The sequence below is a fragment of the Pelecanus crispus genome, chromosome 1, assembly GCF_030463565.1.
Source record: "Pelecanus crispus isolate bPelCri1 chromosome 1, bPelCri1.pri, whole genome shotgun sequence".
NCBI classification, from domain to species: domain Eukaryota; kingdom Metazoa; phylum Chordata; class Aves; order Pelecaniformes; family Pelecanidae; genus Pelecanus; species Pelecanus crispus.
The window spans coordinates 61,633,628-61,646,152 of record NC_134643.1 but is presented as its reverse complement, the minus strand read 5'-3'; the positions used below and the strand labels follow the sequence as shown (position 1 = coordinate 61,646,152).

The following is a 12,525-nucleotide window of genomic DNA, read 5'->3' as shown; positions in this document are numbered from 1 at the left end:
TTTTCCTCCAGCCGCCCTCTTGTGTCTGCATACAGGCTTACAGGCAAGCTCCATCCCCTACCCAGGGAGGTGGACCCCGGAGGCCCTGAGAAAGACAAATCGTAGGTATCGCACTCTTGTCATAACCAAGTTGAGAAAACAGCACTACATTGCCCGTCTCTTGTATCCTGCAAGAAATTCTGCCGTCTGCACGTTTCTTTGCAAGATCCATCAGCCGAAGACAAAAAGTGGTGGGTTTCAAGCTCATATATGTACTTTAGAGTAGACAACAGACATTTTAGCCACAGAATAAACATGACACAGACACACTGCAGTATCCATCTTCCCATTTTATTTGTAATCAACAAAATGATCTAGTGGGGATGGTCAGCTTCCTCTCCAGTCTTAGTTAATGAATGTAAAAGAAACATCACAAATCACATCGTACTGGGCCTGACCCTGCAACTGGACTCACTTGAATCAGAGCTGCAGGACACAGTGAGCAATATTGTCCAATCCAACTTTTACATGCTTAGGACTTTGCAAAATGTTGGATTAGCACATCTGTAAGTTGTTAAGTCACAACTTTTACTAGGCAAACAAAACCTTTCAAAGCAACATACTCAGTCCACTAGCATTTCCACAAGACTGTGGAACACCTACTTGTACTGTGCCAAGTACCCCAGGTGCTGCGTTAAATGGGAGAGGGTGGGGGAAGAGGGGAGGACTGTGCCTCAAGCCTAGCTAGTCTCGCTCAACCCAAGTGGGAGACTCCCAACTCTGTATTTCTTACCCAATTGCCACAAACATGCGACAATATAGACTATGCATAAGGGTATCTGCAAACAGAGTAACTTCTCCCTGCCCAGAAGCGCTATGCCCTGCCTATCAGAGTACTTCTATATGCAGGAAGAGCTCCAGGCACTCAGTGTGGAGACAGCACGTCTGGTTCCTACGCCATCTCCATACGCCTCCAGCTGATGGAGGTGGTCTTGCAGCACAGCAATTAGTGACAACTCAGGCAAGTCTGAGGTCCTGCCTGTGGAATCATCAGGCAAATGGGGGAGGGACTGCATACAAAAACCAAGACTTACTTATTTTTTTGCCCTTTCATCACAAGAAAAGAACACCATATGACAAGGAGGGGGGTAGGGAGGCATTAATTATGCCTAGGAGTGGTTTAAAATAGGGGTATCCTCATCTGTTGTGTTTCCAGAACAGGGATGTGATATCTGAGCATCCTATAGAGTCCAAGAGGTGTGGGAAGATGATGGTTCTAGTCAGTTTTCTGTAAGGCCTGGAGATGTGGGTGCGTTTCTGCTGCCTTGTCAGTTCCTAGCCTTTTATAACAGCAATAGGCCTCAGTTTAATGGCTTTCTTGCTGATGCCAGCTGCATGGCAGGTGTTAACCACATCTGTCACGTTCTTATAAGACTCTGGTGCCTGCAGGGGGAAGAGAGAAAAAAAGACAAAACTATAAACAAGCCAAAGTCACAGGAAGTTAGATGTAGGCTTTTGATATCCCCTCTTCGCAAAAATAGAATCATATGAATTGAGGGTATAGAAGTAGGTGAACATACTGAGCATCTGGCCACCTTACATATCTAAGAAATCTATGAGACATTTAACTTTCCAAATAAGCTTCACTGTATTTCAGATAAAATACTAGCTATTTTGGTTCAGTTTTCCCTATATTCTCAGATAATCCAGTCCACCAGCATGTGAGAATGTCAAGCCTCATTATCTGACAGGAAGTCACTCCAACTTTCTCCTTACAGATAGCCTTTAAGATTTATCTGCACTGCCCCTTAGTGACAGGAATCAGGGTTGAAGTCTAGAGCTTCCCCCTCCAGCATTCTGACAAGGAAGCTGCCCTTAAATAGAGATTTTAATGCAATCAACATGTTTGTACAACACCAACACCCATAACAGCATAGTTCCAAATGATTAACACGCTTCTATAAGTGAGGTTGTGAACAGAAGACATTCTATCATGTTAGTGCAGAGGAATTGGAAGTCACGATATTCAGTTTTCTAGCCACTCAGAATTCTCTTCTTCTTGAGCACATACAGGAATTCATCTTAAAAGAGGTGGATCTTTCATACACTGCTAATAATCTACACGACAGCTGCAGTGTAAACTAAGTTTAAAGTTGGGAGAACATCATTCAAGAACAGAATCCATAAAACATAACTACTGTGATGCTCACACAAAGACTTCTCAGGGTCAATAGTAATTATCCCTATCGCCAGGCAGAAGAAAAAAGCATACCCCCCAAAACCTGTCAAAGAGTCATCTCCCATTTCAGCAGAATTTTAGGGACAGGGAATACTTCACATTATTTTCCAAAAAACAGCTCTATCGAAAATTGCACAAGCTGTTTAGAGTACTAGCGATCACTTAGCAATGCAAAAGAGCAAGTCAGGGAGGGTCATTCAGCCAAGGAGCAAGACTCCTTTTTCCCTCTCAGATAATGAAGTATTAAACTCACTTCTTCCATGACCAGTTTGGGAGAAGCAACACGGATGGCAATGCCCATGTCAGCCAGCTTGTCCAATACATCCTGGAAGTCCAAGTTACGTCGAGATTTGGCTCGAGACAGTGCACGACCCTAGACAGCAGTTTTGTTAGTTCTATTTTTTTGCAGCAGTTTGGAAAAACATTATTACATTATAAGTAAACACAGAATGGCTGAGAGCACAGACCACAGTAAACCACAAAACAGGAAATTAATTTAGACTTTAGGTGGTGGGCTCCTGCAAAAATCACACATATGATTGCTAGGAAAAGTTCCATGTGTATAACATACTAGTCTGCAAGTGTCTTTTTACCCAAACCACTTGTCAGACAGTGTTCAGGCGTCAGGGTTTTACTGGAAGCTATTTATCTTCCTCAATCATCCTGTCTCACACTGTAAATAACAGGAGAGAAAAAAACCTTCTTCTAACTACTGAGGAGTTTTATATGGACAGCCTCATCACAGTTAATCCTTCTTGTTATTTCAGAGATACCAGAATTTGGTAAGAGGAGCTCATTCTCCACATCTTCATCCTAACATTTGCCTTGTATAAAGCAGCACCCTCTACATCTTTGGCAGTAGTCGTCAAAACTACTCAGTATGGGACAAAGGGGACTTTTAGCTGCAGTCCTCCTGGGCTGGGATTACTGTGGCAAGGCTACTCTCTACTTGTATGACTAACAGATGAATCACACACTGGATGACCCTTGAAAAACCTTGTTCTCTGGCTGACCGTCTCATTCCAATCCCTTCCTGAAATAACTTTTTGACTTACAGCTCCATGGCAAGTAGTTCCGAAGGTCTCAGTCATGCCTTGCTCTGTGCCAGTAAGAACATAGCTACAGGTGCCCATAGTGCCGCCGATCAAAACAGGCTGTCCAGTCAGCTGTGGATGCAAAGTATTAATTCACAAGAAAAAGCCTAAAAAACTCATTCTTAATAAAAGCCTGAGAGGAGCTGTATCTCCAGAAAAGGAGGTCAGGTTCACATTCCCTCAGAGCATCCCTGCTTGCCTCGGGTGCCTGATATCAAGGATTCTGGAGAAATAACTGCACTGAAAGATGCAGACCAGCAGATTAAAAGACTTGTGTCCACAGACAGACAAGGCAAATCACTGAAGCCTGCCCTAGGTATGAAACACTTCTTTCCCTTCATGATCTTCCAACCATTGTGGGTGTGGAGCAGAAGAGGGAGCTCAGTGTCCCAAAGATCTAACACACAAGACAAGCAGAACGTTGCCACCCCATTACGGTTCCAGCGCTGTTACCTCAAAAAAGGAACTCACAGCATTTAGATCTGTGTTAGGGACCCTAAATTGTCAGATTCATCCAGAATTCTCTTCTGATTTCCTTCTCCCACAGCTGAACTTACTTGATAATCAACAGCGATAAGAGGATGGTGAGGAGGGAAGGCCCTGGTTGATCCCTTTCTGTGCACCAGCAGAGTCCGCTCCTTTCCATCCACTACATGTTGCTCCACTTTGGCAATGTTGTGAGACACATCATAGATAACATGCATATCAAGGTCATCTGGGGTTGTGTTAAAGACTTTGGCAAAGGCCTAAAAAGAGAGCAAATCGGGATGTGAAGTACAAGATGGTAACTGCTGTGTACATGTGGAAGATTTACAATCTTTTTAGGAATTAAAAGGAACAAATTTGCTTGAAAGTGTTTCTTACTGATAAGTCACTGACCTAAACATTTGGCATGGCAGGTAAGAAACTTCAGTCAAATTCAGCTACAACGGAATTAAATAACAACGCTGAGTGTGACAGAATTGGACTGCCTAGATTGTTTATCTGCCCATTGGCAGCTTTAATGCTGGAATTCAGTCAGATATCAGCTAGATAAGTTCTTGCAATTCTGAAAAGATGGCTTCAGCAGTGTAAAAACAATTTTCTTGTATCCACTTCTTCCATTTCAAGGCATTTTCAAAAATATTGCCAAAGTGGATTCTGCAAGTACAATCCAGTGATGTTGAGAGGTTTTAGATGGCTTGCCCATGACTGCAGCTTTGCGTAAGTCTCTCCAGAAAACACAGTTTAAGAAGCACTGTCCTGGTTTCGGCTGGGATAGAGTTAATTTTCTTCCTAGTAGCAGGCATAGTGCTGTGTTTTGGATTTAGTATGAGAAGAATGTTGATAACACACTGATGTTTTTAGTTGTTGCTGAGTACTGCTTATGCTAGTCAAGGACTTTTCAGCTTCCCATGCTCTGCCAGGTACACAAGAAACTGGAAGGGGGCACAGCCAAGACAGTTGATCCAGACTGCCCAGAGGGCTATTCCATGCCATATGACGTCATGCTCAGTATAGAAACTGGGGGGGGTTGGCCGAAGAGCAGCGATCGCTGCTCGGGAACTGTCTGGGTATCGGTCGGCGGGTGGTGAGCAATTGCATTGTGCATCACTTGCTTTGTATATCATTATTATTATTATCATTATTATACTATTACTATTAGCATTACTATTTTACTTTATTTCAATTATTAAACTGTTCTTATCTCAACCCAGGAGTGTTTCTCACTCTTACTCCTCTGATTCTCTCCCCCATCCCATCAGGGTAGGGGGAGTGAGCGAGCGGCTGCGTGGTGCTTAGTTGCTGGCTGGGGCTAAACCACGACAAGCACAAAAATTAAAATGATGTTAAAATACTGCAGCTACTCTGTGTTCCTTATGTCTGGCATAAAGCGGGAGATGTGTATCAAAATATTTGCATCAGAGACTCTGCTCCTACCTGTCTTGTTAGAAAAGTCATAGAAGAGCGGTTGACCCATGCATAGTTTCCAGCAGCTGCCATTCCCTTCAAGTAGTCCTGTCCCTCTGCAGAGGCAATCCTGGCACATGCCAGCTGGCGATCATTCACTATGATTTTGTCCCGTTTCATAGCTTTTTCCATAGCCACCAATGCATCTGGGGAATAAAACCAGTAAGTCTAAGTGACTTCTTAATTTTATTTCAATCTCTGAGATTAACATGGGTGTCTACAATTTCTATTCTGAATTTGTCTGTCCGATGGTCAAACCTACAGCTTCTTCTTAAATGCAAAAGCAAACCTGTGCCAGAACACTATCAATTGTTTGCAAACAGACAACCCCTGTCAAGGCAACTCAGAACAGACTCAGCGATTACACTGCAAGAAATGCTCTTTGGTGCTGGAGTTTACTGTCAATAACAAGACTATACCGAGAAGTTTGCTTCACTCCAGGTACCCATGCCAGTCAGACCATACCTGTGGCAACTTGGTGGCCCAGGCCTCTGCTGCCACTGTGGATCATCACGCACACCTGCCCTTTGTGGTCAATGCCCATCTTCCTGGCAGCATATTCGTTGTAAATATCATCCACAACCTGGATCTCGGCGTAATGGTTTCCGGCTCCCAGGGTCCCCAGCTGTCAATCACAACACACTGATCAGACAGTGCTAGTAAAGCACCTCTGGGAGCACAGGGGAGAGCTACAGGAATATGTGTAACGGGACAAATTGCTACAGCAAGGTTTCGGTTTTAGAAAAGTTTTTCCATGAACACTAAAATCCCCATATAAACTGAAAGGAAGTAGAACACGGTAGCATTATCACTGTCCTCTTTGTTCAGATTTATAACTATTTTTACTGTTGGAACAAGACTGCGATTAAACAGAAGGGCCAGGATCTACAGACTGTGCTGCCACTTTTTTCCAACTTACTTAGGCCTAGTTGAAAGATGAGAAAAGTAGAGTATTGAGAATTCATCTTCAATTTGTATAGGCAAGGCAGACATATAGTCTTATACTTGGTTATAATTCCACAAGGAAGTTACAACACCCTGTTGATTAGGTACTTACAACATTTTAGATTAAAGCAAGATATTCCATTTCCAAGCCCAATTTTTTTCAACTCTGTAACAGATGATCACTTATTTGCAAGGCAGATGTGAAAATTGAGGGCGTAAGATTATTTTGAGGTTAAAATGCTATAATCTTGCAGTGCCACAATTCGTAAAACTCGAGAAATCATATAAAAGAAAGCTTTACAAATGGTAGCGTTAGTATAGCCATCTCAAAAGTGTTTCGCCCAGAGCAATGAGATGCTATGTATAGAAATATAATCTAACCCTTGAACTGCAATTCAAAATTATGAGCTAGTTCCATTTATCATGATATCCTTCCCTGCCCTGCTATGAACTTGCTGAACAAACAAGGAGAAAAGCTACAGAATAATTTGCCTGTCTCTTTAAAACAAAACTGTATCTGGATGGGGAAGTGCTATCGGACATGACTTCCAGCACCAGGTGTTAACTGATGAAAACCTGATGGCCCCAGGGACCTTGGGTATGCCCAGTATCGTTTCCCTCTGTTACAGTTCTGTCACGAATTATTCGGAAACGGCCCCACCATCTCACCTTTCCCTCTGCCCAGAAATGCCAGGCAGAGTTTCAAGAAAAGACACAAAATTAGAGAACTACCCGCTAACCTTTACATTTGAACCCTGGGAGTGCTCACAGCCCTCCTGAAACATAACATTACCTGAGGCAGGCCCCTCTTCTTTGCTCTTGAGGAGACCTTGTTGGGGTCAGCCTGCAGCATTCTTCCATATTCCTCACAGTGCTCCTTGTCCTCTGCCCAGGCATAGCCTTCCCGGAGAGACCAGTCCACACCCATCTCTAGCGCCTCTTCCAAATCCCTGCAATTATCAAACACCTACATAAAGTGGTTATCCTTGGAAATACTCAAAACTCCACTGAATATGGCCCTGAGCAACCTGATACAACTTTGCTGTTAGACCTACCTTCAGAGTTAGCCCTCCTTCATGCAAGGAGTTGGACGAGATGACCTCAAGAGATCCCATCCAACCTAAATTATTGTATGATTTTATGATCAGCCCCCAACTCCTCTAACAACAAGTCCAACTTCTTAATACTTCATTAAAATCAAGCTCTACAAATATATTAACTTTAGGTAGGTCATTACTTTTTCCTCTTTGTTGCATGGGCAATATCCTATTTTCTCTCTCATCCCTTTCAAAAAAAATACCTTTACGTTCATGGAGGTCTTCTGTCAGAAGGAATGAGAACCTTTCAAGAACTTTTAGTTATTTCAGGGTTTTAAATGGGGGAAGAAACAGCTGACTTTGTGCAGTGAGGATTATGCCAGTCCTCCTGGTGAAGCACATATGCAGAAAGAATGGAAAGAGTTTTAGAAATAATTTTTCTTTCTTAAAGTCTCCCACTGATGAATCTTTCATCAAAATAAACACCAGAAATGTCCCCTCTAGTGACGCATGCACAAAGTCATTCTCTTACTTGGCGTTCATGGGGATGACACCTTTGGAGCCGACACCAACAGGAATGTGGTCAAACATAGCCTGGGCAAGCTGCTCCTTCACAGGCTGCACATCACTTTCATCCAAATTTGTACGCAGTAAGCGGACACCACAGTTGATGTCAAATCCGACACCACCTAGAAGTGTAGAAAAAGCCATGGAGTTAATAAACAAAGTGTGCTGATGGCAAGTACTTGCTGAATACTTGCATTAAATCAGTGACCTGCTGACAGGGAGTATGTACTGAATGCTGTCATCTTAAACCTTCTTTCTGACACAATACTGTCAAAAAGGCAGAACTGCATTAAGCTTCATTTTAATAGATTTACATGAAGTCTCAGACTTCAAGACAGCCAAAAATGTAGTCTTGCAGAGAAAAACTTGAACAGTCTTAAAAAAACCCAAACAGTTTTTCAGTCTCGAGCATATGCTCTACAGACATAGCTGTACAATGGCCTACAGAGCTCTCTGTTTACAAAGTTGCTCCAACAAGTAGACAAAGAGAAGTAGACACAACTATAAAATATACTGTCCACCGAAAGCAGAGAGGATGTTCCTGGTCTTCTGCCTAAAGTCAGAAGAAAAGTGACAGATCTTAGCATGGCTCCCTGATGTAAGATGTTCTCAAAAGCAAGTCCCTGAAAGCAAGTCTGTTTTGAATCTTCACTGGAATAAATAATAACTAGTTATAATAAGTAATAAATATTTACAGAGAATATTAAACTTCACTGCTTAGTGTTTCGCTTAACTCTTACTATTTAATAAAAATAAATACTGCAGGGCAAGGCCTAATGTGAAAGATCAATCACGCCACCTTTAGTATGAAGGTTCTGGTATTAACTAGTGTCAGAGGGGGGTAACAGACTAAGAGATCTTGGGTTTGAGTCAATCACAAGCACTGGAACTGCCTCAAAACAAACCTGAAACATGAATATCATGTTTCATGACAACCACAAAAGCATCTCCAGACCATCAGTAATTAAAGACCCAGGTGTTTATTAAAAAGACAGACATATTTTAAGATCACATTTTTAATAAAGTGTAGAAATATTCTCAAAAGATGTTTTCAAACATTGCTCAAAGAAAACAGTCAGTTCTTTATCAGCCTGGTAAAACCCAAGTTCAAAGTCTTGTGCTCTCCCTTCAAAACTGAGAGATATCACAATCCCATGCCAAAAAACACAAGGGCAATTCCCTCTGTACTGTTTAGATGTTTTCAGTGTAACCACCTGCTCCATAAAGAATAAAGATTCTGAGTGCAAGAATTAAGCACCTTTTAACTCCCTATAATTCACATATTTTTTGCTTCATTTCTGTATATAAAGTACTGTAAAGACCTGCCATTTCAAAAACTATTTTTACACCATCCCAAATATTTCTCAGTGCAGGTTAAGTCAGTCATCCTTACCTGGTGAAACCACTGCTTCAGGATCATTCATATCAAAGGCAGCCATGTTGCCAATGGCAAACCCATAGCCAGAATGGACATCTGGAAGACCTATCGATCTCTGAAAGAGAATGAAGGAAATTTTAAAGTTTTATGAAACCCTGTGCTGCACAGAGTCACCCTGGTTATGCTTTGCCGTGTGGCAGTGGTTGTCACATTTGCAAACAAATATACCAAAGAGAGAATGGATGTTCAGACGTAGATGGAGTAAACACATCAATTCAGGTAAGCATCTAAACTCCTGCAGTTACAGGACAGACAGTCAAAGAAAGCAGAGAGCAGATATCACTCTGAAGCAAACACCCAGTGGCTAGTCAGCTGAGAAGCTCTCTTAGCTCTTTTGACCAGATCTCAGGAAAACTTAGCAAGAGCTTAAGCACCTAAAGGTAGGAATTGTGATCTCAAACTGAATTCTAACCTAGCTTTTTCTTGGACTCAAGAGTCCTTGCATTCAAAACTTATGCAGGCAAAGGCTTATGACTAGCATAACGCAGAGACGTAAGAGTGAAGATAAGTTTGTCTTTACCAAGTTCCACCTAGAGACATCTGCAATATTTAAATACTGTAAATGTAACAAGGCAAAAGTTCAATGCTATGGAATGGAATCATAAAACCATCAGCATTTTCTTTTCTTAGCTGTGTCATCAAACACTGACTGAAGACTGCACCCTGTAGGCAGGAAAAAGTCATCCTTTTAGGATGATATCCTGATAGGATAGGACCAGATAGGACAAGATAGGAGCTGTGTCATTATAATTTATAAAAGAATTCTTTTTATTGAACCTTTTCATATTACTACTAATTAAAGAAAGTAAGAGCATGCTTCTACACAGCTCCACAAGTCCAAAGTATATCTAGCCTGGCAAGTTTAGATTAGGACACCACAAACAGCAGTCTGCAATCTATTTAAGCAAACAAAAAAAAAAAGCCCCAAATACCCAGAACGCTGTCAGAAATTGGAAATTTTCAACCTATGTTAAACTGTTACCACGCTGTTGAGTGCACAGGAAGGCTCACTACCAACATTAAGGCAGCAACAACACCACAGACAACCATATAGCTTCCTGCTCTCTCCTCACTTCTCCATGCATTCCAGGTCAGCAGAGGCAACTCAAAACCAACAAACAGACAATATGAGCAGTGAGGGAAAGGTGGCTGAAGTGAACTGAAACAGCATAAAACAATGCTAAAAAAGCTTCACGTCAAAAGACAGTCAATGAAGTAAGCAGATACTTCCCTTTCTGACAACTTAGCTTTACAGCCTGCCCTTGCAAGCACTCTTTACTCATAGACAGGTTCCTAACACACACAGACTGTCTTGAAAAGAACTTGGGTCCACGCCCCTTCTCACACCAGAGTTTCCATTTAGAAGGCAAAAATCCCTGGCAAAGAGGAACAGAAAAAGAGCATTTTCAGAGCAGTTACTCACATGAACAATGCCAGGTAATGCAGCCACATTCCCAATCTGTTTCATAGCAGGCAGAAAGCCACCTGCACCTGGAAAAAAAAAAAAAAAAAAAAAGTAAGTAACCTGATAATTTACTATGCCAATCACAATGAAGTACTTTATAAAGAGGTTGCTTGAAACACTGGCAAAACAGAAGTCAGCCACCAGCAAGTATTCTAACCTGGTACAAAACACCTAGCATTATGCACGACCTGCAGTTTCATTAAATGAGGTATTATGCTAATGCCTTCCTTCTGCTGTGTTAGTGCCAATGCAGACCGATCTGTGCTAACAACAGAAGTGTACCACCACCAGCCCAGCTGTCAGATCTGGATCCAGCCCTGGGATCCAGTCCCACACAGAACAGCCAGGCCTGGGCTGCAGCCCCCACCAAAGCAAACTCTGAGAGCAGGTATTCAGAGAATGCTCCGGAGCACAGAGAGCAGCCGGCAAGGTTGTGCCCACCCATCCAATTTGGGCACAGCACGTGCTGCAGCTGCAGGTGACACCCCTGTGCTGCTCACCAGGCCGCAGTGGCTGGCAAGGCGTGAAAACTCATTCCTGTTCGCTGCCTCTCCAGACGCGCCAGCTGGGACACGCAGAGGGCCTGCCCCCGCTGCCTCTGCTACACCCTGGTCCCTTCAGGGCCCACGGACAGCGCGGGGTGAGCCCAGCCGCTCGGTGATGGCTTCGAAGCCACGGCAAGGAGCGTGTGAGGACACCCCCACGTCAGAGGGCCCCCAACCCGCTCCCCCGCGCCGGACGCACCTCCACCGCGGCAGGCATTGCGCAGCTCCTCGAACATCAGCTTCTCCAGCGGGTCGTTCACGTAGAAAACGCCTTCCACCTGCGGGGAGACCAGTTAGGGCGGCCGGCACTGGGCCGGGGCTGCGGCCGCACCGGGCCGGGCCACCCCCCCACCCCGGCCCGGCCACCCAAGGGCTCCTGGTAGAGCCCAGCCCCCCTCCCACGCACATGCATGTTCGGCACGAAGCCCTTCTTGATCCGCCAGCAGTTCTTGTCGATCTTGTCCAGGTACTGCAGCTCATCGTTGTAGCTGCGGCTCATGGCGGCGGCGCTCCCGCTCGGCGGCTCCGCGTCAGCGCGGCCACCAGCACCCAGCCCACGGCAGGAACCGACGGCGGCCGCCGAGGGTCACGCCGGCCCGGCCGCGGCAGGCAGCGGACAGGAGCCGCCGAGGCTCAAACTTCCTGCGGGAGAGCGCGGAGCTGGCGGCTGCCGGCGCCCCCTGCCGTCCCTGGCTGGGGCGGTTCAGGGGAGGCCCCTCGCCCCCTTCACCTCCGAGGCAGCTCAGCGGCCCTCTCTGGCCGCCCGGCTTGCTTACGCACTCTCTCTACTCCTGCCTCAGGCCGGGCAGGGCGTGATGCTGCGAGGCCCAGAGACCCTCAGGCCCTCCAGCCTGGCAGAGATGCGGGGCCGAGCCCCCTGACCGGCCCCAGTTAGCCCCATGCCAGGGCCATCTCCCACAGCACCGGAGCGGCTGGGGCAGCCTGGGCGAGGCACCCGGTACCCGTGGGGTGAGGGTGTGAAAGGGAGTGCAGGCCCGGGCCCTGTTGGGGTGAAGGAAGTCGGGTTTGTAGCTGGCTGCCACCTCCCTCACACCGCATACGACTTTTGGGCTGGCTTTGTGGAAGGAACAAGTGGTTTTTCACGTGCCTGCGGCTAATGAAAGCTGCGTGTCTGTCCGTGCTGTCGTCCCGGGGCAGGGGAGTTTCTGCCTGTGGGGTATTTAGCTACTGCTCTGCTGCAGGTGGATGGGTAGAGTTTGCTCAACTACAGTCAGGCAAAAGCTGCCTGCACCCCATCATCAATTG

The 12,525-nt window shown here is 45.0% G+C and overlaps 1 protein-coding gene across 1 annotated transcript; it reads right to left on the bottom strand.

Annotated features, from left to right (window-relative positions):
• Nucleotides 1-961: 961 nt before the first annotated feature.
• Nucleotides 962-11,783, bottom strand: RTCB (RNA 2',3'-cyclic phosphate and 5'-OH ligase). Its single transcript, XM_075714872.1, has 12 exons — nt 11,666-11,783; nt 11,459-11,537; nt 10,673-10,740; nt 9,205-9,304; nt 7,777-7,933; nt 7,001-7,157; nt 5,728-5,887; nt 5,233-5,408; nt 3,870-4,058; nt 3,274-3,384; nt 2,472-2,591; nt 962-1,422 (listed from the first exon to the last, which is right to left on the bottom strand). The coding sequence occupies exons 1-12, from the start codon at nt 11,756-11,758 to the stop codon at nt 1,315-1,317; spliced, it is 1,518 nt and encodes a 505-aa protein (XP_075570987.1). The 5' UTR covers nt 11,759-11,783; the 3' UTR covers nt 962-1,314.
• Nucleotides 11,784-12,525: the final 742 nt, after the last annotated feature.